Source organism: Lycorma delicatula, chromosome 1, assembly GCF_047948215.1.
Source record: "Lycorma delicatula isolate Av1 chromosome 1, ASM4794821v1, whole genome shotgun sequence".
In the NCBI taxonomy this organism is placed as follows: domain Eukaryota; kingdom Metazoa; phylum Arthropoda; class Insecta; order Hemiptera; family Fulgoridae; genus Lycorma; species Lycorma delicatula.
In genome coordinates this window covers 88,302,041-88,326,339 of record NC_134455.1, presented here as the reverse complement: position 1 = coordinate 88,326,339, position 24,299 = coordinate 88,302,041, and the positions used below count along the sequence as shown (strand labels likewise).

The 24,299-nt window shown below is 30.1% G+C and overlaps 1 protein-coding gene across 1 annotated transcript in view; it reads left to right on the top strand.

Moving 5' to 3' along the window:
* The window catches only part of Polr2B (RNA polymerase II subunit RpII140), an 83,686-nt gene extending 68,436 nt beyond the window's left edge, over positions 1-15,250 (top strand). Inside the window, exons 17-21 of the mRNA XM_075357694.1 lie at positions 1,540-1,758; positions 3,294-3,401; positions 9,781-10,055; positions 12,599-12,794; positions 15,018-15,250. Coding sequence (XP_075213809.1) covers positions 1,540-1,758; positions 3,294-3,401; positions 9,781-10,055; positions 12,599-12,794; positions 15,018-15,110 — 891 coding nt within the window. The 3' untranslated portion in view covers positions 15,111-15,250. The remainder of the gene's footprint in view (positions 1-1,539; positions 1,759-3,293; positions 3,402-9,780; positions 10,056-12,598; positions 12,795-15,017) is intronic.
* The last annotated feature ends 9,049 nt before the right edge of the window (positions 15,251-24,299 follow it).

The following is a 24,299-nucleotide window of genomic DNA, read 5'->3' as shown; positions in this document are numbered from 1 at the left end:
ACTTCCTGTTTATAGTATTTCTTAATTGTCGATAGTTCATTTTACTTTCTTCATCACTAGCATTCTTATATTTTCTGCAGTCATCCATCAGCTACAATATAACCTCTGACATCCAAGGTTTTCTACCAGTTGTCTTTGTTCCGCCTAAGTTCACTTCTGCTGATTTAAGAATTTCCTTTTTAACATTCTCCCATTCTTTTTCTACATTTTTACCTTATCCTTTTTTACTCAGACCTCTTACGATGTCCTCCTCAAAAATCTTCTTTACCTCCTCTTCCTCGTGCTTCTCTAAATTCCACTGATTCATGTGACACCTTTTCTTCAGTTTTTAAACTCCATCTACATTTTATTATCACTAAATTATTATCGCTATCAATGTCTGCTCCAGGGTAAGCTTTGCAGTCCACAAGTATATTTCTAAATCTTTGCTTAACCATGATATAATCTATCTGATACCTTGCAGTATCACCTGGCTTTTTCCATGTGTATATTCTTCTATTTTTATTTTTAAACTGGGTGTTGGCAATTACTAGATCATACATCGTGCAAAACTCTATTAAGTCGATTGCCTCTTTCATTCCTTTTGCCCAGCTCATATTCACCCATAATATTTCCTTCCTTGCCTTTTCCAATGCTTACATTCCAATCTCCAACTATTATTAAATTTTCATCCCTTTTTATGAGTTTAATTGCTTCGTCAATTTCTTCATATACTACACACTAATCATCATCATGGGCACTTGTCATTGTTGGCTTAGGTTTTGACTTAATCCTTATTACAATGATTCTGTTGCTATGCATTTTGAAATACTCTGCTCTCTTCCCTTTTTTCTTGTTCATTACAAAATCTACTCGTGCCTGCCCTTTATTTGAAGCTGTGTTAATTATTCTAAAATCATGTGACCAAAATTCATCTTCCTCTTCTCATTGAACCTTGCTAATTCCTACTACACCTAATCTATCCATTTCCCTCTTTAAATTTTCTTACCTACCAATGTTTTTTTAGACTTCTAACATTCCACGCTCTGACTCTTAGAATGGTTTTTTTTTTAATTTTCTGGTGACCCCTTCCTTAGTAGTCCCTACCCGGAGATCCAAATGGGGAACTAGTTTACCACTGGAATATTTTACCAAGGAAAGTGCCTCCATCTTTGTTACTACAGAGAGTTAAATTTCCTTGGATGAGTGATGTTGATTTGGCTGTTTAAGTCCTCCTGATCTGCACCCTTTACAACTACTGAAAGAGCTGTTGCCCTCTTTCAGGAATCACTCCTTAGTCTGGCTCTCAACAGATACCTCTCCCATATGGTTGCACCTTCAGTCCAGCTACTCTGTATCACTAAGCACTGAAGTCTCCTCACCATCGGCAAGGTCTCATGATTCATAGAGGGAGATTGATAACTATGCAACATTATCAGAAATGTACTGATGCTTAATGTAATTTAGATTAATAATAGAAGAAGTGATAGTAATTTAGAAGAAATAGTAGAAGTTCAATGTGATGTTAAAGTTAAATTAAAATAATTATAATATTTGCAGCTTGAAGGAACGACAAAAAGATTTACAAAAAGAGATGCTAGCACATTTTTGCGTAACAGTGAAACTGGTATTGTGGATCAAGTAATGTTAACTTTGAATTCGGAAGGATATAAATTTTGTAAGATACGTGTACGTTCTGTTCGAATACCACAAATTGGAGACAAGTTTGCTTCAAGACACGGTCAAAAAGGTACCTGTGGAATCCAGTATAGGCAAGAAGTAAGTATAGTATTTTTATTTCAATGTTTGCAAAAGTTTGTACTGGTGTATAAATTTACAAATCATTTTGAATGGTTGGTCATTTTTAACAGATATTAGAGTGTCTAGAGAATAAGTTATATTAGTTGGATGCATTTTGTAAAATGTACTGTACTTAGGAAAGCAAGAAGAATGTATTTTATCAAATTTATCGCAAATAAAAAAAGATTCTCTGTGTGTGTGTGTGTGTGTGTGTGTGTGTGTTTGTTTTGTTTTTACCATTACTTGCTTGTATATTTATGTTTGCCTACTCTTTGCAGCTGTTATTCATTTCCCATATTTCTTTAATTTACACATTTTTTTAGATTCCTGGTTAAATCAAAATCTTAAAAATATTTCAGTTTGTGTTGTGCATGTCTTTTGCTATAGATTTTGAACATTTGTGAAAGTTAAACTAATTCAGTTAAGTCATACTTTCTAATTGTGATGAGTGAGGCTACTACCCCATTGCATTGGATTGATTTTACTATCCTAATCTGAACTTTTCAGTTGTGACGAGTAAAATATTCTAATTAAAATTCTAGAAAGTAACTTTTATAGATTTTTTTTATTAGACAGTTATCAAAATAAATTTTACCCTTTATTATATATTAATACTGTAGATTTACTGAGCTCATCCACCCCTCTCTTTCTGGGAAAAGTTATTTCTTATAAAGCTGATTTAATTTATAATGTAAATTAATTATTTTCATAAACCATACATCTTTTGTTTAAGATGATGTTTAACTTATATTTCGGTTTACTGCATATAATTTTGAGATTATCATCTTCAGATAAAGTGGTTATAAAACAAAAACAATATGCCAATTTTTGAAGTTGTGTTAATTAATATTAATCAAATCTTGTATATCATTGATGTTAAATAATGCCGGATATATAAAAAGAATTTGTTCATCACTTGGATTATAGATTCTTTTATATACATTAGATAGAAACAGGATAATAAAATCAGAAAATTTTTTTTTATTTATACATAAAGGTGATTCAGAGGGTTGCTTTCCTTACCATCTTACTTGAAAGGTTAATAGTTCCAGACAGACCCAAGCACATTACAGATTTGATGCCATCAGTTGCTTGACAGTGTCTCCTCCAGTCACTATTATATTATTGGGATTTGATTATTATCAACACATACTGTGAGCAAATGAGCCCTCATGAAACATATAAAAGTTACAGTTACACTGTAAAACAAGCAATGTGGATTACTGCACATTCCAATTCAACTTAAGTGTAAAAGAAATATAGATATTTCCATAATATCAAATAAATCAATTGGCCATTTAATTTAGTAAATAGTTTATATTTTGAAATATTTAAAAGGTAGTGATATCTTTTGCTTAACTAACCAAAAAATTGTTTTAAGATATCTTCATTAATTTTAATCTAATTGGGTACATACTCTTATACCAATAATTCTCCTTTATTTGGTGCTTGATGGTTTTATGACCTCATGTTATTAAAAAAACTTTTAAAGATAACTGTGTATTAATTTTCAGGATATGCCTTTCACATGTGAAGGAATCACACCTGATATTATCATTAATCCACATGCCATTCCATCTCGTATGACAATTGGGCATTTAATTGAATGCCTTCAGGGTAAAGTAAGTATATTTTTTGCTATAAATTATAATTATTAATTAAAATTATTCTATGATTTATCTCAATAATAATTGTAATATAGTTGAATTAAAACAGAATGAGCAACCATCATTGTTCTGTAAATGTTTAAAAATAACTAGTTAGTGTTTAACTTAGTTCTGTTTAAATGTGATCTGTCAAACCCTGTAATACTACTTTCCTTCAATTATCTAAGCATGTAAGAATGTTTGCACGAATACTGATACTGCTAATTCGAATTCAATTTTAACTTATTTGATTAGTTCAGTCTAATACATCAGATTCTTTTTAATTCATCAGATTCTTTTTATCAGATTTAGATAAATTAAAAATACTTTAAAATTTAACATTTATAGCAATTTTATTATCGAAAATTTTTTGGTTCAGCACCATTCAATATGTAATTTTGCCAATAACAGTTATACCTATACCTTACAGTAAATTTTGAGCACTGAAGAAAAAGTAATTCTGTCATACCGCTCTGAAAATTTTACAGTCATGGGAATGGTAAATAATGTTTTTCATCAATATCTACTATATCCTATTATTTTGCATCACAAAGCAGTAAAATAATAGCACACTATTCTCATAATAATGTCTGCTACTGTATCATTCCAATGGGCATTTAATTCAACATATAAAACCATCTCCTGCTAGTGATAGGGAAAATTTCACCGGTCTTAATGTCATATTTCTTTAAGTTAAAGGTTTAAACAATGATAATGAAAAGTTACAATTTCTTTTGCTTTTATTTATCCGTGATCTTTATTACATTCTTTTTAATTTACTATACAAGAGCTGTCCAGCAAGTAACTTACATTTTGAAATAAAAAATCAACCAAATAAAAAAAAAAATTTATTATATATATTTGAAAGGGACAATCTTAAACTATTTTTCTACATAATTGCCATTTAAATTGAGACATTTATATCCACGCACAAGCTTTTCAATTCCTTCTCTGTAGAAATTCGCCACCTTAGATTTTTGGTATCCATCTTGCACAAAACTGGTGATAACCAAGCTTCCCCAATACAATTTCATGCAGTAAACTTCATGAAATTTGGGGGAAATGAAGCGAGAGTTCTGTAATCATAATGTGGCGATTTTTCACGAATTTTATCGTTGATTTTCATCATCAGTTCCATCAGTCACAAGGCTAGGCCGACCACTACAGTCCTCATCATGAACATTGGTGTGTCCATTTTAAAACTGAATGCACCACTGCCTCACTCCACCTTCACTCATTATTCCATCTGCATACACCTCATAAAGTTGTTGATGAATTTCAATTGGTTTCAGGTTTTTTTCTAGTAAAAACCTAATCACTGAACGTACCTCATAACTTGCAGGATTTTCTATTGAAGCACATATTTCAATAATTCACAACGAACAAAGTAGAAAATCACAGTCTATAAGCTACGACAGCTTGATGCGTACTTAGTACAGAAACGTTTTGACACCAAGATGGCGGCTCTCTCCCCACCCATTTCCACACTAGGCACAAACATCAGTTACTTTGTAGACTGCCCTCGTATAACAGTGAATATTTTATTCTAAGGAGAAGGAATTTTTTTATGAAAAATGATTGTATAAACATGAATGAATAATCAAAAAGTGAATTTATCATTATATTAAATTTTTGTGGTTGAAAATGTTGACTCCATTTAATTTGTACAGTTGTCCTCCTTTTATTGGTTTAAATGATTTCAAAGAAACACTGCTGGCCATGTTAAGAGGATGGGAACTAGTCTAAGAGCACCTAAAGTCAGGCTATAAGCTTAGCGAAAAATTCATACATGTTAGGGGATAACTGACTGATTCAGTTGCATTATAGGTACAGAAATGTTATGTTAGCCATTAAAAAAAACTAAACTGAATATACAGTATGAAATGTGTGTGAACTAGTAATTTTCTGTTGATCCGATTACCCAAACTTTAGTATATTTATTAAATTTGTGCTTTCTGTGAATTTGGTTTTTCATCATTTATGTTGTTTATCTACCCGAACTACAAAGCTGATTTTTTTGTTTAGAATACTTACACCTTTGAACAGGGCCATTTTCAAATAAATTTGGTACTAATAGAGAAAACATTTTTTTAACTAAAATGAATTCAGAAACTGTATGGTCTGAAAGAATTTTTTTCTAAATGAGAAGGTTTATTATGAACTCTCCTCACATGTTTATTTATACCTACAGATCATTTACTAAAATTAATTTTTCCACTTTTGTTTTTTATCTACATTAGTATTTTCATAAAGTAATCCAAAATTTTATTTACAAAATTTAAAATATTAAAATTGTAGTGATGTATGTTTACTTTCTCACTCTCGTGTTAAAATGAACTCTTCAATCATGTCCAAATTTTCCTTGTTCATCAATTGTAATTATTGTGTATATTTTTTCAATAGTAAGGGATATAGGTCTGTTTTTATTGATTTCTGATTTTGTCAATAAAAATATTTTTATTTATTTTCTGTATTTGAAAATTTGTGTTTATTTTCTCTATTAGGATGAGTATAATTGTATTTTTGTTTTGTTTATTGTAAATGCTTGCAAATGTCCCAGAAAGAATTTTTTTTAATTTTTCTTTGTAATACATTCCTACCTCAAACAGTTTCACTCTGTGTTCTATTTATGAACACCTACTTTGCCAGTTCTTAATTTAGCAATTTTTTTTATTATGCTTACTTGTGATTTATTTTTAAATTGAGTTAAATTTGTAGTTATTTAAAAATTGCAGATTACTATATACATCTTCAGTACAATTTTTAAATGGTGTGTACTGATTTTTTTCCTATTGTTTGTATTGCAGAAACTTTAAAATCACATTTTAGTTCAGGAGAAATTATTCTTTTGTAGCTTGCTGTTATCATTCCTTTATTAGAAAAAAATTCCATGTTTACATCTATCTAACAAATAACAAGTGAATTATGTTATTTTAGTTTAATGGAAAGCATAATTAAATTTAGCACTTTCTTTTATTTAAAATATATTACCTGAAAATAAGTTATATATTTTTATATATATGCTTTTATAGATTTAATTTAATCATTAAAATGAAAGCTGTTTATAATTAAGTATGTACGAATGATATAGAAAACACATATGCTACAACATTTTCTGAAATATTTTGTTTTGCAGAGTGAAAAATACTCTATGGCAGCTCTGTCCAACCTGGGGCCTGCAGGTGCCATGGCACCCGCATCAATTTGCCAATTTTTAATACTAATTCACATTTCAAATAACATTTTATATGTTAGTAAGATATAAAAAATGCATTCTAGCCGTTATATTTTCCAGTAGTTCAACAGAAGTAATTCTGCCAGCCTTTGTATCATGTGTTCATTTCTTTATCATTGTTGTTGACAAATTTATTTCCTTTGTAATGGCATAAGTAGGTATATGACCCTCGTAACAGGGGGTCTAGCTCGACAGAACAAATTACTTAATTGTCACTCATTTGGTGGTCTCCTCTCCATTTAAGCATTCTTTGTAATAAATTTCAAACTGACAGTCTTTTCTTTTTTTTGTACAACTGAGTCCCTTTTGTTATTTGTATTTACTAACATTGATTTTAATAAATTTTAACCTGACCTTCCTAAAATAGAAACAGATGTTTCTCGTGAGAGAAAGTTTTTGAATTAATTTGCATGTGGTCGTGGCCAGTGAATTTTCTGTTATTTTCATAAACCAGTGAGCTTCTATCTTTCAACATAATTAAGTCTTCAGCCAATAAGAAGATGAATTTGACACATTTAACAATTCTGACTCTCAGTGCTATCCAATTCTTGTACTTTACTTCATTGTAACTTTGTAGTTGGGAAGTGAAGTAGGCCTACATTCTGCTGGTACAATTTATTGCGTTGTCTCGTGTTGTGATATGTTTATTATACATTCCACTTGTTATCATTGTTTTTAAAGTGAAGTTCTTTAAATTATTAGATATTATTTTATCCTAATATTGTCTTAACATGGCTAAAAGGCAAAGAACTTACAGCTTTAACAGTGAATGGGAGAACTAATATTGTTTTATTGAATATAGGGAAAAATCTGTGGGTTTATTGTGAATGCTAGCATGTCTGTTTCTGAAAGAAGTAAATGTAAAGTGACATTTTTTGACTTATCACGAAGATTTTAATAATGAATTTCCTATGAATTCTGAATTGAGAAAACACAAAGTGAAAGACCTTAAATTGGAATTACAGTTGCAACATCTATGTTTACAAAACCTGTTCAGGATACCAGTAACATAACAGAAGCTTCTTACAAAATTTGTTACATACTAGCTAAAAGGAAAAGCTGTTTAGTGATAGGGAAGTAGTAAAAGTAGCAATGATCAGTGCCACTGAAACTCTGTTTGAAGGTCACAAAGATAAATCTGTCCTTACATCTTCCTTTAAAGATCTACATGTCTCACCAAACTGTTGCTAGGCGGGTTGAGCATATTTCTAATAATTTGTAATCTCAATTACATTAGGATTAGCAATATTTTTCACTCCAGTTGATGAAACTACTGACATGTCTGTTATTACTGAGTTGTGTGTATTTATTAGAATGATTTTGTATGATTTCACAGTAAAGGAAGAGTTTGTCAAACTGTTGCCACTTCTTGGACAACTAGGGGAGTAGACGTATGTAGTGCGTACCTTAAACTTGTCAAAGATAGTAACTTTCTAATTTCAAAGCTTGTTGTAACAACAGAGTGGGCGGCTTCTGTGACTGGTAGGAATAATGGATTTCTATCTCTTTGTGCTAAGAATGAATCATTTCCAAAATTTATTTCTTATTGCATTATCCACCAGGAAGTTTTATGCACAAAGGTTTTAAAGTTTGATCACGTCAAGAAAGTTGTAAACTCATGTGGTGAACTATAACAGATGGTCTTCTACATGTCATCGATTGTTTCAAAATATTTTGAATATATTAGATACTAGTATGGCGATGTAATTCTTCATGCAGATATAAGGTGGCTTAGTAGGGGTAAAACACTGGAACAATTCTGTTGTCTGCTAGATGAAATAAGAGACTTTTTGAAAACATCTCCCAGACCATATTATCACAAACTTGATGATATATCATTGCTACTAAATTTACATTTTCTGACAGATATCACCTCAAAATTAAACGAGTTAAATCTCGAGTTGCAAGGGAAATATCGTAATATTTTACATCTGATAATTGCTATAAATGCATTTGTAAAGGTGAAGTTATGGATTACACATTTAAACAGAAATTCCCTTTCACACTTTCCAAATTTCAAATCAATTCTAAAAACAGTAAATGATGGCAAGTCTGAACTCTCGCTTCTTATGCCTAGCATCTTAAAACTCGTGTATATGAATTTGGCATTAGATTTAGCCAGTTCTCAGTACTTAAACCAGTGATATTGTTTGTCAATCCATTCACTTCCATTGATGTTAGTGAACTTGGAAATAGGGTGAGTGAAATATTCAAGAAGTATAAAATTGAAGAATTAGAAATGGAAATTTTAAATTTTCAAGAAGACCTTTCTTTAAAATCCTCATATGCAACATGTTGCAATATATGGACTCTGGTGGACAGAGAAAAATACCCTATTCTCCTTAGTGTTGCACTGAAAATGTATTCATGCTTCGGTTTAATGTGAAGTTGCATTTTCATCAATAAACATCATCAAAAACAAACCTGCCTAACAAAGTAGCTTGTTCCAGCTACACACCAGATTTTCCTCAACTTGAGCGAGCATGTAGTGTCAAATTTCACATTAATTATGTGGTAAGAAAATATAATTGATTTTTGTTTGAAATGTTTTGATCATTATAATTTATAATTATTGATTTTGTTAGTAGCAGCAGTAGTGGTGGAGATAGTTGAAATGAATCCTGGCCGCCACGCAACCTTTGTAATCATTCACATGCACCCCTAGTTGTAAAAAGGTTGGCCAGCACTGCTCTAGGGTATTGTGGTTTTAAATACACATTCATGATCAATCTAAGTACTGGATGATTCTTGTTTTTTAATATTTCTACCTGAAATCAACTTATTTAATAAAATATATTATGTTTTAAAAGGTTTATTTTATTTATTCATCAATAGAGCTGAATCCCAATTTATGACTGTTCTATATAATGAGTTTAATAATTTATTAAAAATATGAGGTGGGGATGGATCTCCAATGAAAGAGATATTGTGCTTTCATGTGTTTTCTGTGTTTGACAAAATTGATCAAATAATACAACATAATTCTTTTTTTTATGAATACAATACATTATAATCATATGCATTATATTGTACTATATTGTTCTAATTCATTTTACTTTGAACCAGGCTGCAGTTTTAGGTAATTACTTGTATTTTTGTTGATGTAAATGCTTGTTTTAGGTTTCTGCCAATAAAGGTGAGATAGGTGATGCAACACCATTCAATGATGCTGTAAATGTACAAAAAATTTCAACTTTACTTCAAGAGTATGGATACCAATTGAGAGGTAATGAAGTCATGTATAATGGACATACAGGGCGTAAAATTAATGCCCAGATATTTATCGGGCCTACATATTATCAGCGTCTTAAACACATGGTGGATGATAAAATCCACTCAAGAGCACGTGGTCCTGTTCAAATCCTTGTTCGACAGCCTATGGAAGGAAGAGCTAGGTAAATATTGTTTTTTATTAAGGTAGTAAGGCTATATATAAATTATATAACCCAAAGCTAATTTTTCTAGTATTTTCTGTTTTTTTAGGGATAAATATTTACCCTGTATAGAATAAATTCTGTAAATTGCTAGGATATATACAGCGGGTATTTATTTTAGAGCAAGCAATATCACTGATTAAAATAACATTTTGTCCTCTCATGTCTGTCTTTCACCACTCATGTTACTACTACCAATTTTTTTAATTCTGTTAAACATACTGTTCGAAGAAGATTGTAAGGTAACTTGACTGCTACAGTAGATAATACATCAAGGATACTGTGCTGCCTTGGAACTCTTCAAACCATTGAGAGGAGGTTATTATTTGCAGTTTGTGAATAGGGCACACACATCTTACACATGGATATACCTAATGAATCACACCGCTGCACCTGTTTGTGATCACTGTGACTGCCAACTTACAATACACCTCATCCTGTGGACTGCTTGTATTATGCGGCATTGCGTCAGAAATATAAATTAGAAGCTAACATCTGAGACATTCTAGGAAACAGTCTGAGTATATTATCGATTATCTTGTTATTTCTTAAAGCTGGACATCTATATTATATTATTTAATACTTACTGTATGTTTCCTTAGTATTTTGTATAGTTCTTTACCTTTTTTTTATTTTTCCTGTGTTATTATGTAGTTGTTTATTAATTTTATTTGTTATCTTTCAGTTATTTAGTTTATAAGCTGGAACATTATTTAGTGAAGAAGCTGTGTTGCACTTATTGTCCCCAATAAGCACAACAGTTTCTGCATATCTTTCTTATCATTAAGCTTCAATCCCATATTTTCCGTTTATGTAAAGAAAGGCTGTCTACATTTGGTCTTGTGTAATTCCTTCCTTCTTTCTTTCCTTTTTTTTGTTTAGCCTCCAAGAATTATCATTCAAGTAGAAGATGAATGAGGGGGGATGATATATAAATGAAGTGTAGTCTTACACAGTCTCAGTTCGACCATTCCTGAGATGTGTGGTTAATTGAAACTCAACCACCAAAGAACTCCAGTATCCACGATCCAATATTTAAATCTGTATAAAAGTAACTGCCTTTACTAGGATGTAATTCCTTCCAAATTCCAATAATTGCACTCTTTTCTATCTTGTTTTTATTGAGAAGTCTGTGCAACTTACTTTGACACTTAAACTTATTTCTAAAGATAAATAAATAGATAAGATATTTTGTCTTCATCACTCAGGATGTGCGTGATCATATTTTTGTTACCACCTGTAGAACCTAATGTAAGTGTTCTATTAATAACTATCTTATCACTAATTTTTTAAAGGTCAACACAAAAGTCTTTAACTTTTAATTTAACATCAACTACACCCTTTAATGTCAATCTCTTGAAGATAAGGTTTATTACCAGGATCAGTTTTCTAAATTAATTGATCTTTAATCTGTTCACTTCCTCCCGCATATTTTATTTTCTTTGTAATATACTTAACCAAATTATCCAGATGTCATAAATCATCTTTTATTGCTATATTCACCAGTTTGTAATCCAACAACTAAAAGACCACTTCAAGTACCAAACTCATTATCTTTGCCAAATGTGTAACTTATTTTCAACTTGATCCTTTTTAAAGAAGCTGCAAAGATCTTGGTAAACTCTTAATTCTCTCCCGTTTTTTATTCAGTTTACCTGGGGTAAAATAGTACTGAATACCCTTAGAAAAATATTTACTAGAGAATATTTTAATTTCCAATAAGTGTGTTATTGATTTAATAACAATTTTTTATGTATCTTGTTTTTAGATTTTCATTACACTTATATTTGAGTATATTAAGAGTATGTTATTAATATTTTAATTATTATCAATTATTAAATTGAAATAACATTATTATTCATTTCAATTACAATTTTAAAGGAAATTACCTCTAGGTAATTTATTTTATAATTACTTGTTTGATTTATATTTCACACAGATATTTGTCTTCATAAAAAGTTTAATTACCATTCAGTTAAAACATTCATGAATTATATAGTTTATTCCGGCTGTAAAGAAAAGTGTTCCAAAGATATCATTGTTGTTTTATTTTCTGCTATTAAAAAGAATCAATACAGTAGCACACTAATTCTTATCTAACTGATGTAAGCAAATCATTTACTCAAATAAAACTAATAAAATTAAAATTATGTATATCTTGTCTACCACAAAGTAAAAGTTTACTTGCAGATATTATCTAATAAACTTAATGTACCCTTAGCCTGTATGAATTTTGAAAAACAGATTCACCTCTTATAAGATTCAACTTTATTAGAATTGAAGTGTCTACTGATGATGGCTACTTACCAATCAGAATGACACTCTGGCTTTAGATAATAAGTAAAAATGTTTTGTTAATGGTTTTTGAGCATAATTTTGTCCTCCAATTCATATTTCAGTAATCTTTTAGCAGAGTTACATAGTTCTTTGTAACTCTGCTTTTATTTTGATATACTAAAAGATTTATTTTTCATTAAAATATACTATGAAATTGTGTTGTACAGGGATGGTGGTCTACGGTTTGGTGAAATGGAACGTGATTGTCAGATTGCACATGGAGCTGCTCAGTTTCTTCGGGAACGCTTGTTTGAAGTTTCCGACCCGTATAGAATACATGTATGCAACTTTTGCGGACTGATAGCTATTGCTAATTTAAGAAATAATACATTTGAATGCAAAGGATGTAAAAATAAAACACAGGTATTTATTATGGTTCCTTTTTCTTAATTTTTTTATGTAAAAGAAAATTATTCAGATAAAAATAGTAAACTAAATTAAACAAACTGCAGTTTGTTTAATTAAAAATTATGTTGAAAATAGAATTTTTATTGATAATGAATACTGAATGCAAGTGAGGGAAAAAATCAGTTGTAGGAAGCAGCTGGGATGATGGGTAAAATGTTAACTTAATAAGAATACTAACCAAGAACCATTGGATTTAATGGCCATTTATGCAGTTATGTGACTAGCATTTACAAGTTTAATAATTTTTTTAAAAATTAACAATAGTTTAATTTCCAAATTAAATTCATTTAAACTACAGTTAACGAACTGTTAATTTTTAGCTAATAATTGAATTATAATCATTTATAGTATTTTTAAACTTTTATATTGATTCAAATTAATTTTGTCGTTAGATTATAAAGAAAAATTTTATTATGAAATACATGTGAATTCATTTTAAAGCATCAAATATCTGTATGCCTAATACATTAATTATATTACTCTTAATGTATAAGTAGTATTTTATTTTAATCCTACTTTATCTGGATAAGCAGGGTGTTTACTGTAGTTGCATTCTGTTATCATTACTTAGTTTTTGTTATGAAGTTGATTCGTTTGCACCATCTGATTTTTTACTGTTATAATCAATTGACTAACATTATTATTACTCTTAGAATTAGTGAAAGTTGATTATTATGAGTTGATGGTTCAAAAAATATCCTTAAAGTACATCTCATTGTTATTAAATTTATATGTTCATAACTTCATATTAAATTTATTTGTATGAATAACTTTTGGAATTTCATTTTGCATTCTTCCTTTGTATTTTCGGAAGCTTTATATCAATATATATTAATAATAATTATAAAAAAAGTTCTTGTTTCAATGCAGATTATAATAGATGCTGCCTGTACATAGCATAAACAATCTTTAAAGCTCACTCTCTAAAGAAATCGAGATATGTAACTTATAAATTATGTTCAGTAGATTCAGGACAGGATGATTGCCTTGATTTGTAGGTTTTCAATACCAGCTCAGCTTACAAGTATGATCGTGTATGTTATACGATCAAACTGTGTTATAAAATACAAATAACATCTTATTTTGTCATATGAGATTAAACAAAAAATGCTCCAATAAAATGATTGATTATGTTCATTTACATCATTTATTAAATGGGTAGAGCGATACAGACCAAACATCTCATAATAGATGTTGTAGTTGATGTTTTGCAATTATTTAATCCCTTGTAATATCTGAATAATTTTGAAATAGATGAATACAAACCTGGAGCTAGAATCTCTTTCTTTACTTGTGTTTAAGAATGAACAGACCCATTTTTAACACACTAATCTCTCAAATTTCCCATAAAAATTATTGTTTGTATTCAATCTGGCTTTCTTATTTCTATTACTTCTATGGATACTTCAAAATTATCAGTTTAATAAGTGTCTTGCCTTCGATCTTTCAATTATTAGCACATTTATTCATCTATCACTTAACTTTTTTCTATACATTCCTTAAGTTACGCAAAAAAATTTAATTCCTGTATTGAATTTGATATTATAATTTAAAGATTTGCTTGTAGATTATGAGAGTTTGTTTTTAAGAAAGTTTGGGAAAAGTTTTCAGATTTTTTGGGAAAAGATATCAAATCTACCAGAACAGAGTGAATGATGATAGAAACATTGCATAAATAATTTTCTTTATTAATCAAACCTCTCTTGGAAAACCCCTAGGTAAGTGTTAACCCTTAAACATAGATGCTAGACTGGTTATCACTTCATAGCCAGGTTGGATTAACTACTTCTACTAGATTCACTTAAAAGATGCCAAACTTTGTCATAAATGCCACAAAAATATTTTCCCAATTCTAAGGCCACTTTATACAAAAAACAAAATAATTTATAATAAATAAAAGAACTATTTAATATCAAAAGAGTCTTTTCACTTAGAAAATGTTCACACCAAACAACCAATGTAGAACACTTAACAGAATTAAAAAGAGGAAACAGGAAAATGCAACTTCACAGCCTCTGGAATCTTAATATTACTATTTTCATCATTTATATATTTATTTTCCAGTAAAATATAAAATATTACTATTCACAAGATATATTTATTAAGAATATAAAGTTGTTGCTTTGTTATTCATTTGACAAATCATTTATTAATAATTTGTGTCACTAATTGTTTCAGATATCACAAGTAAAATTGCCATATGCTGCTAAGTTACTATTCCAAGAACTGATGGCAATGAATATTGCTCCTCGAATGATGACTGTTAATTAATTCTTTGGCAGTTCATTATATTTTTATTAGGTTTTATTAAGATGTAATCAGTTCAATATATTTTATTATCGGTTGAGTATTACTCTATTAGTTGTAATTAAATTATTTGTAATGTAATATTAAATTTTTTTTCTTTGTAACCAGTTGTTTTTCTTTTTATTCCATGCGTGTCCATATTTTCTGATGTGAAAGAAGATTTATTATTACTATTAGTAAGTGCTGAGTTTCATTTAAAAAAAAATCACTTTTCTTTTAAAAATTCTTAAATATATATGCAAATTTTATTTTCATTTAATAATTGGATGTTTATATTTCTAAGTCTGCAAATTCTAAGATTACCTATGCTGTTTCCTCTTCAACACTATAATGGGGTTTTCCCCAGGCAGTATAGTCATTAGAATTGAATTTGTGCTTACTTTGTATTAATAGTATTTTTATTATTTTAATAATTTTAAAACTGTACAAGATACTATTTTCTTGATGTAACATTGATTATAAAGAAGATAACATGTAAAGACTCTTGAAATATGTTGTTTTAAAGGAATGAAGATTTAAGTGGGTTGATAAATTGAAATAAGGAAGCTTAAGATGAATTAAACAACAAAGTTGTTTTTGTCAGAATCTTATACAAGGTACAAGGTTTTTACGTCATCCAAGTTACTAACCTTAATAAAGATATTAAGGTTAGTTAATTTGTAGAAGTAAGAGTTGAATGTAAAAACGATAGAAAAAATTTTGGTCGCATTCTATTCCACATGACCTGTTCAGGAAAAAGAAATTGTGAAAGGAGGGAGAGTTTCATTGAGCCGAACTGAATATTGAGTATTGAACTGAAATTAATAAGCAGTAAATTGATTTTTTTGCAAGGATAAACTGCTATGGTCATTAGCCCTAAATGGAATTTTGTATGAATGTTTGTAAGAAAAACGCCATACCTGACTGGGATCAAACCCAGAACCTCTGGATGAAAGGCCGAGTTGCTACACTCTGGCATAAAGATTGGTAATATTGATTTTTTTATGGTAAGAGAGGAATGAACAATTTTCTGAAACCATTGTATTTTGTAACTGTAAATTTTGATAACAGTAAAAGGTGATTTTTAGAAGATATCTTCATTTTTTTTTTCTAAAAGTGTTATATATTAAGATCATGACATATAATCAGTTCCCCCACCTTAATCACAAATTGAATGACAATCTCTGTTCAGAGAAGAGACTTACAGGTTCTTAAAATATAGATTTTTAATATCTGTTTTCTACATTATTCTCAAAACTGGAGGAAAAACTAATAAAAATTATTGTATGTCATGGGAGATTTATTAAAAATTGAATCAATTCTGCATTATTTTGTCTGTGATTTGTCAGATTAGACTATTGCTTGAAAGCCTTTAGAAACCCTATAATGAAAATTCCTCTTTGCCAACCCATTAAATGTACCTGTACTAGCCTTAGTTTTAAATAATTTCCATATCTTTCATGGCCACATCATTGTAATAAGAATCTTTTGAAATTATTTTGACTAAAGAAAACTTCCAGCCGTCTGAAAGTTTTACCTAAAATAAAGGCAGATCTGAAACAGAATGCCAAATGACACCTGAATAATTCATCACAGCATAAGGTATATTCCCTTATATATATATTAATTGGTCAATTCCCTGCTCCCTCCTTGATGCTATCTTGGAAAACATTCTGTCCAGCTCACTGGGATTTCTACTGAGAAGATAAAGTCTTATGACCAATCTGCATTGTCTCACCCACTGGGACTTTATACATATCCAGGAAAAGTTGATATGTATCTAAAAAACATTCTTATTTGTTGTAGCACTCCCCATCCAATACTGGAAAAAATATGATTCATGGTCAGTCATCTGTGCAGTAGACAATGATTTATACCAGTGCATGAAGATTTCCCAGCCTTTCCATTTAGCTTCCTTTATGGTAGTCTTAAAGATTCATTTTATGCATCAATAATTCACAATATGTTCTATCCTGGTATCACAATAACAGCACGCCAAGATCTGAGTACTATCAAATGATTCTCTGCTTCCGTCATAATTGCTTTTGAAGATTGGGCCTAAATGTTCATGACAGCTTCAGACATCACATTCCCTTACAGGAGAAATCCAAACTGCCCAGAGAATCCAGTGGCAAATGTACAATTCGATAAATTGTAAACCTGTGATCACACAGAAAAGAAAAAGTTGATTGTTGACCTATTGATTGACAGTAATACTTCCTGAATTTTAGAAACTGTTCTAGACTAATCTGTTTTAGTGTGTAAGTGGAAATCCCCAGAATGTCAGCTTTGAGTTGATATCCAGGCCTACAGAATCTCTTTGTCCCAGGCAGTGTTGGGGAACCCCCCAGCAAGTCTTCTGTCAATTTAACCAGATTGCTTATTCCTTATAACATGATTACTTTTCTATTTATAAATAGAAAAGAAATTAACCACAGGAAAATATACAAAAGAAACTAATACAAATTAAATGTAAAAGAGATTAGGACAAAAAGTTCATCCAATTTCCCAGTAGATTTTTTAGTCAGTATGGACCTCTGCTGTAAGGCATTATAATATTCCAAACCTTGAGACACTAATCATGAATAACCAGTAGCAAATGGAGATGACAGCCTGCAAGATAAGTTTTCTCCTTATCTTTAGTGGGCAATTGTATATTTTTCTGGTTGTTTTATTTTTAACTTAAAAATAGAAAAGTAAACATGCTTTTTATAAATAAGTAATAATCTTAGTTGATTGGCAGATGACTTGTGTGGGATGGGGATGGCATCTAGGACAAATTCTGTACTTCAGTATGTGAATCGTTCAGTATAAAATTTATATTCAACAGTTGAGGTCTGGATTCCATCTGATGCACACATATACCTGAGAATCAGTTTTCATTGAACTCTCCTCTATTTTTCTTGTTTTGATTAAAATTGATTGAATCTGCAAACTAAAAGTGTTTATAATAATATTAATTAAAACCCTTCATTTAATTTTTTCTATTATTTTTCATATTTAGATTTTCACACTTTTCAATTAGTGTTTTGTTTTTGGTGTGCTTTTTATTCTGTTAAAAGTAATTAAAGTTTTTAATATCATTTTTGAGTATATTAAAATGAAGTACTTAAAAATGATTGTTTTACACTGAGGAATAGATAGATGCTGTGATTTAAGTCTCCTGACATTGCAGAAAAAGAAGCTTTGATCTATATGCCACTAATGACCTTCATGAGGTGAAATAAAGGGAGGAAATCAATTCTCTTAAGGGAGTTATGGAAATGTCACTGGATGATAGAAATCTGCACAACTCATTTGAGAATGTCAGCCAAATTGCAAGGATTCTCTGATCCAAGTTCATCTATTTGGCTGTGACTACATCTTTCATTGATTTAGTTTGCCAATTGGAAGAGAAAACACTCGACAGCAATGACTTTTGTCATCAAGACAAATTAGTCAAGATGACAAAGTATACTAAACCCTGTAAAGACCTTTAATTTGACAATAGTCAAGAGACTTGGTTAGCATTATATTAAAATATAAGTTTTAACTTCGTGGATATCATTAAGAAATAATAATATTAATCAACAGAACTACTCAAAGCAAATTACTTGGATTGAAGTGAACCAATATTAGTATTTGAAATACTGGAAAAGAATATATTAAATTCCACTGTTACAAGAACAAGATATGAGAAAAGAATTTAATTCCTTTTGAATTTTTATTGAGGTAATCTGAACTGTCTTTTTTCCAAATCTTTGACATTTTTAATTACTCCCCACACATTTTCACTTTTGTTTTAAATTAGTTATTATTACTATATAATCTTAGCATTACAAACAAGTTTTGTGTAAATTCATTTACAAATTCTCAAATAATTTTGTAAGTTAATTTTTAAGTCTTTAGAACTAGAATGGACTGTATTGATCATTGATTGAAATGAAATGAAACCATATTCTTCTAGGACAGTTGAATTTATTTTGTACAGTACTAAATAACACTAGTCACATAAGACCAAGAAATATATGGCCGCGCCAGACAGGATTCTACACTCGAATAAATGTATAAAACTGACTTGCAGGCCAGCGCTAATAGAAACTAGAGCGCAGCACTAGCTGGCTCAAACTAGGAACAGAACACATTGCCCACCAATTATAATTCTAACATACATTATCACAAATACAAAAAGTAATATGCAAAATGAAAAAAGTAATTACATAAAAAACTTTGAAAGTACACAAGAATTTGAAGCTGCTTTAAGTACTAATTCCAATATTGCCAACGGCAAAAAACTTCAAAAACAAATAAAATTAAAAATAAACAAATGCATGAAAATAGAAGTTAAAGAAATTTCATTCATTACATTCAGTATCACTCAGGTTATACAAACATCTGAATTTGGAAGAACAATTAATCTATTAACAGTTCTTTTTACAATTGTATTGTTAGTTTTTACTTCAGTGACTCTTAACTAGTCCATCATCACTTGGCTATACCTTAACAATTATTCCCAGTTTCCACATTAATGGAGGGAGATTACCTTTTTTCACTATAACTACATTGCCAACACATGTTATTATTGGAGATCTTACAATTATTCCTCTGCTGCAAGGAATGTAGTCATTTGATCATGTTTTCCAAAAGTCTTTCAATATTTTTTTGTATAAGTTGTCACCTAGTAAGTCTATTTATAATAATGCCTGAGAAATCAGGAACAGGTAAAGAAGTTAATGGAGCAAAGGTTAAAAACTGTCCAGGAGTAAGTGAAGATCAGATGATGGTAAGTATAATGGTCTGGAGTTTAAGCATGCTTCTATCTGAATTAATAAAGTGGATAACTTCGTAATTTAAAACAGAATTTACCATGACTTCGTAGGCGAAATTTCATGCTCTTCACAGCAGCTTCCCACACCACCCCAATTAGGAGAGTACAGAGGAATGAAAGACCACTTTATGCTGTTTGAGGTACAGAATGATTTAATTTTGGAATTAGCATTATCGGTTTTAAGAAAGTCATATATTTCTTGAAGATAATGATTTGCACTGCAGAAGTTTTTTCCATTATCCAATAAAATACAAGAAGGCAATCCTCGGCATCCTACAAATCTTACAAATCTTACAAATCCTACAAATCGGGTAGCTATAAAACTTTCTGTAGATAAATCAGTTACAAGTTCAAGGTGTACTGCTTTCGTGCTGAGACATACAAACAATGCAATGTAAGCTTTAATACATCGCAGGATTAGTAGATCGAGTATGCCGCCCACCATGACGGATAAGTACTGGACCCGCATAGTCAACACCAGTTGACTAGAATGGTCTGGAAATTGTGATATTTTGGCAGTTGTCCAAGTAACTGACTCTGAGGCTGAGCTCTAAAACGAAAACATGTCAGACACTTATTAATGACCGAACGAACTATGATTTTGGAATTGACAATCTAATATTTCTGTCTAAGTGATGAATGAATTAATTTCAATCCTCCATGCGATAATCTTAAATGTTCATGGAAAATAATCAATCGAGTAAAATGACTATGAGGACTTAGAATGTTTAGTCTTTAACAACAAATTTGAAAAATTTAACCGACCCCTGACACGAATACCATTTTGATCTAAAAATGGGTTAAGAGGAACTAATTTGCTTCTCTTCGATACAGCTGTACTTTTCCTTAAATCCTTAGCAAAATACAATTCTTGAGTTTGATTTCTTCCGGTGAAAGATCTGACAATATACGATTATTTTTATTTTTTAAATTGTAAATGAAACGACAATATGAAAATATGTTTAATGTTCGTATAAACGAAGAAAATGATTTTGAAAATTCTAAAGTTTCTGCTGTTTAAAGAGCAGTTGAAAACACATTAGTTTTGCTAGGCTACTTCTCTTCCTTGAGCGAATCTGGTGGAATCATAGAAACAATAGGCTGACTGGAAGGCCAGGCATCCTCATCTTGTTTCAGAAATGATCCATCATTCCACGAAAGTGGTAACGAGGTTAATACATCTGGTACACAACCACGTGACAAGACGTCTGCAGGGTTATCTTTCGAAGGAGTGTGGTTCTATACATATGCATTCCGTAGTTAGCTCTCATATTTCGCAGACTCTATTGCGACAAATATCTTCCATCTATTAGAAAGCGAAGACAACCAGTAAAATACTACCTTAGAATCTGACCAAAAATGGATTGAATCAAATGTTATACCTAAAATACACTTAACCTTATTAAATAAATGTGATAACAGAAGAGCAGCATTCAACTCAAGCCTTGGAATAGAGATTTGTTTGGCAGGCACAACTCTAGATTTTGAACACACTAGGTGGATTTCAACGTGTTCATTACTATCAACAGATCTGATGAAAAGACAAGCACCATATATATGCTTGTCTTTTCATCATATGCACTGCTACTTGCATCACAAGATCCATGCAATTGATAACTGTTACTGAAACTACTGATTTCAAACTAATCGAGGAATCCTAAAATTACTTGACAATTTGAGCTGAGAATACAGATAATTCATTTTTCAGCTAGTAGAGCAGGAAGAACTTCATTCCATTGAAAGTTAGTGCATCATAACTCTTGGATGTTACTTTAATGAAACATTTGAAGGAGCAACTAGAACCAAAGGATCGAACAACGAAGAAATAGTTGATAAAACAGAACGTTTAGTGTAAGAAGTGTTATTATCCGTTGGTTTGATTTGATAAATGAAATCATCACCTTGAGGATCCCAAGATAATCCAAGTGTTTTGATATTTTCGTCCTTGTCTAATTTGATAAAGGAATCAGAATCATCAAACATACCAGGCACATTTGAATTACATTTATGCAGCGAAAGTCCGTATTTGTTAAGCAATAACAAAACATTGTATAATTCTTTCAACTGATCAATGCTGTCACAACCAGTGAGCAAATTATCGACATAAAAATCTTGCTTGATTGATTGGCAAGCTTCAGGAAAGGAGGCTTCATTTTCATTAGAAATTTCGATCAAACATCTTGTAGCTAGAAAACTTGAAGGTGCTAAACCGTAAGTAACTGTTTGTAAATTGTATGGAATAATTGATGAGTTATTATTATCATACCAGATGATTCTTTGCAATGGGAAATCTTGAGGATTAATGCGAATTTGTCGATGCATTTTTGGAATATCTCCTGATAGCACGTAGGTATGAGTTCTAAAACGAATTATAATTGTAAATAAACCTTGTTGCACTACTAGACCTGTAGCAAGAATTGAATTGCGTGATCGGCCGTTTGGTGGTCTTGCACTACCTTCAAATACTGCTCTGGTTTTGGTAGTTGTGGAAGATTCACAAAACACTGTGAACATAACATTAATAGAAAATGAAATTTCAAGTAGATTTCTTAGCTAGAATTAGATTTTTAAGCATAGAATTTTCTTAGAATAATGCAGATAGGACAAACTAAAAGAACATCTTTTGAAAAACATTAAAAAAATTGTTAAATTTTCGTCAAACCTAGTTTTATTATTTTGCCAGTTTATCTCTGACAATAAGGGTCTGAAATGTCTAATTTAATATTTATTGACTTTTCTTTTAAAATAATGTAGTTAGTAATTATTTCATCACATGTTTCTATTAATGAATAATGCTACTACAATTTGACTGTTGTTATTTAAGACGCTGTAATTTACACAAAAAAAATTCAGAAATTATATTTAGGTAAATTTATAAAAATATGTTCAGTACAAATGCCATTAGCACTTTTAATTTTGTAGTTAGCTGGGCAAAAGAAATATTTAGTCTTGCTAACTGAAGCTGAGTATTCATTTGTCTTGAGACTGGAATTATTTATAAAGTTAGCATTAAAGTCAGTACATTCTACAACAATGACTGTATTAGAATTGTTAAAAAGAATTTATTGTTTAGTTTCATGTAGAACTTACAAGGTTTTTATAGTTCTTGAAAAATAATTTAATAAGGTAATGGAAAAGAATGATTTAAATTTTAACTATTGAAATAGAAAAATTAATCATTTCTACAACATCAAGTAGATAACAAATAATAGAAAATGAGAAAAGACAAACTATAATATAAAAAGGAGCTTATTCCCTTAGTTACCCTTTTCTTTTGTTAATTTGAATATGTAAGAAACAATAAAGAAAGTAAAACAATAATTTTAGTGCATAGTAATAGTTCAAGGATAAAAAATCAAAATGTTAAAATTCACTGATTTATTTTGTTTGAAATTAGGAATGAGAAGTAGTAATAGTAGTAGTAGCAATTATTTATTGCTGAAAAAGAAATTTATTTGAAAGTAATCAAGAGTAAAACAAAAATGATCAAATTCAAAAGAGAAAGGATCATAAATACAGAACAAAGTATACCAAAAATTATAGAATTTTGTTATTTAATGAGTAAAGTTACAAAGAATGGATGATGTGAATAAGACATTAAAAGCAGACTAGCCCAAGCCAGAAAAAATTTGCTAGTATTAAGCATAAATCTAGAAATTTCAAAAAAACTTCTATGGAACATATCACTTTTATAGATGCATGCTTTTATAGAACATGTGAACCACAGGGAAAACAAAAAAGAGAGCTTTTTTTATTGAAGTGTTATAGAAGATTAAGAAAATTAGGAGGATTGATAGAATATGAAATGCAGGAATTTTAAGACAAATTAGAAAATACAAAATCTTATAAAAAAAATAAGATTGGTGAACCATATATATTCATCGTTCTGCTGACCTCCATGGTGGAGTGGTAGCATCTCAGCCTTTCATCTGGAGTCCTGGGTAAGAATCCTGGTCAGGCATGGCATTTTTTGTATGTTATAAGATAACATATCCCACGGACAAGTTTCAAGTTTAGTGAGGAAAAAAGCAAAAATTAAAAAAAAAATTGTTGTAGTAGGAAGTATATTTGTAAAAACAGTAAAGGAAAATAAATTGCAATATATATGAAAAACATGATTAATTAAGAGATTAGTGAGGATAAAAAGTGCGTCAAATGACATGACCAAAACATAACAGTACTTTATATAAGAAGTAAAAATATAACTCTGTAGCAAAAGAAGATATTTTTAACAATTACACAAGCATCTAGTTGCTAGTAGTAATGTTACTTATATAAAAATCTTACTAATTGGGAAATTTCAAAAGATTATACTCTAGCTATAAAATCCAAACTCCTGCCAGAAATTGTACCTGGATCCTTTATCA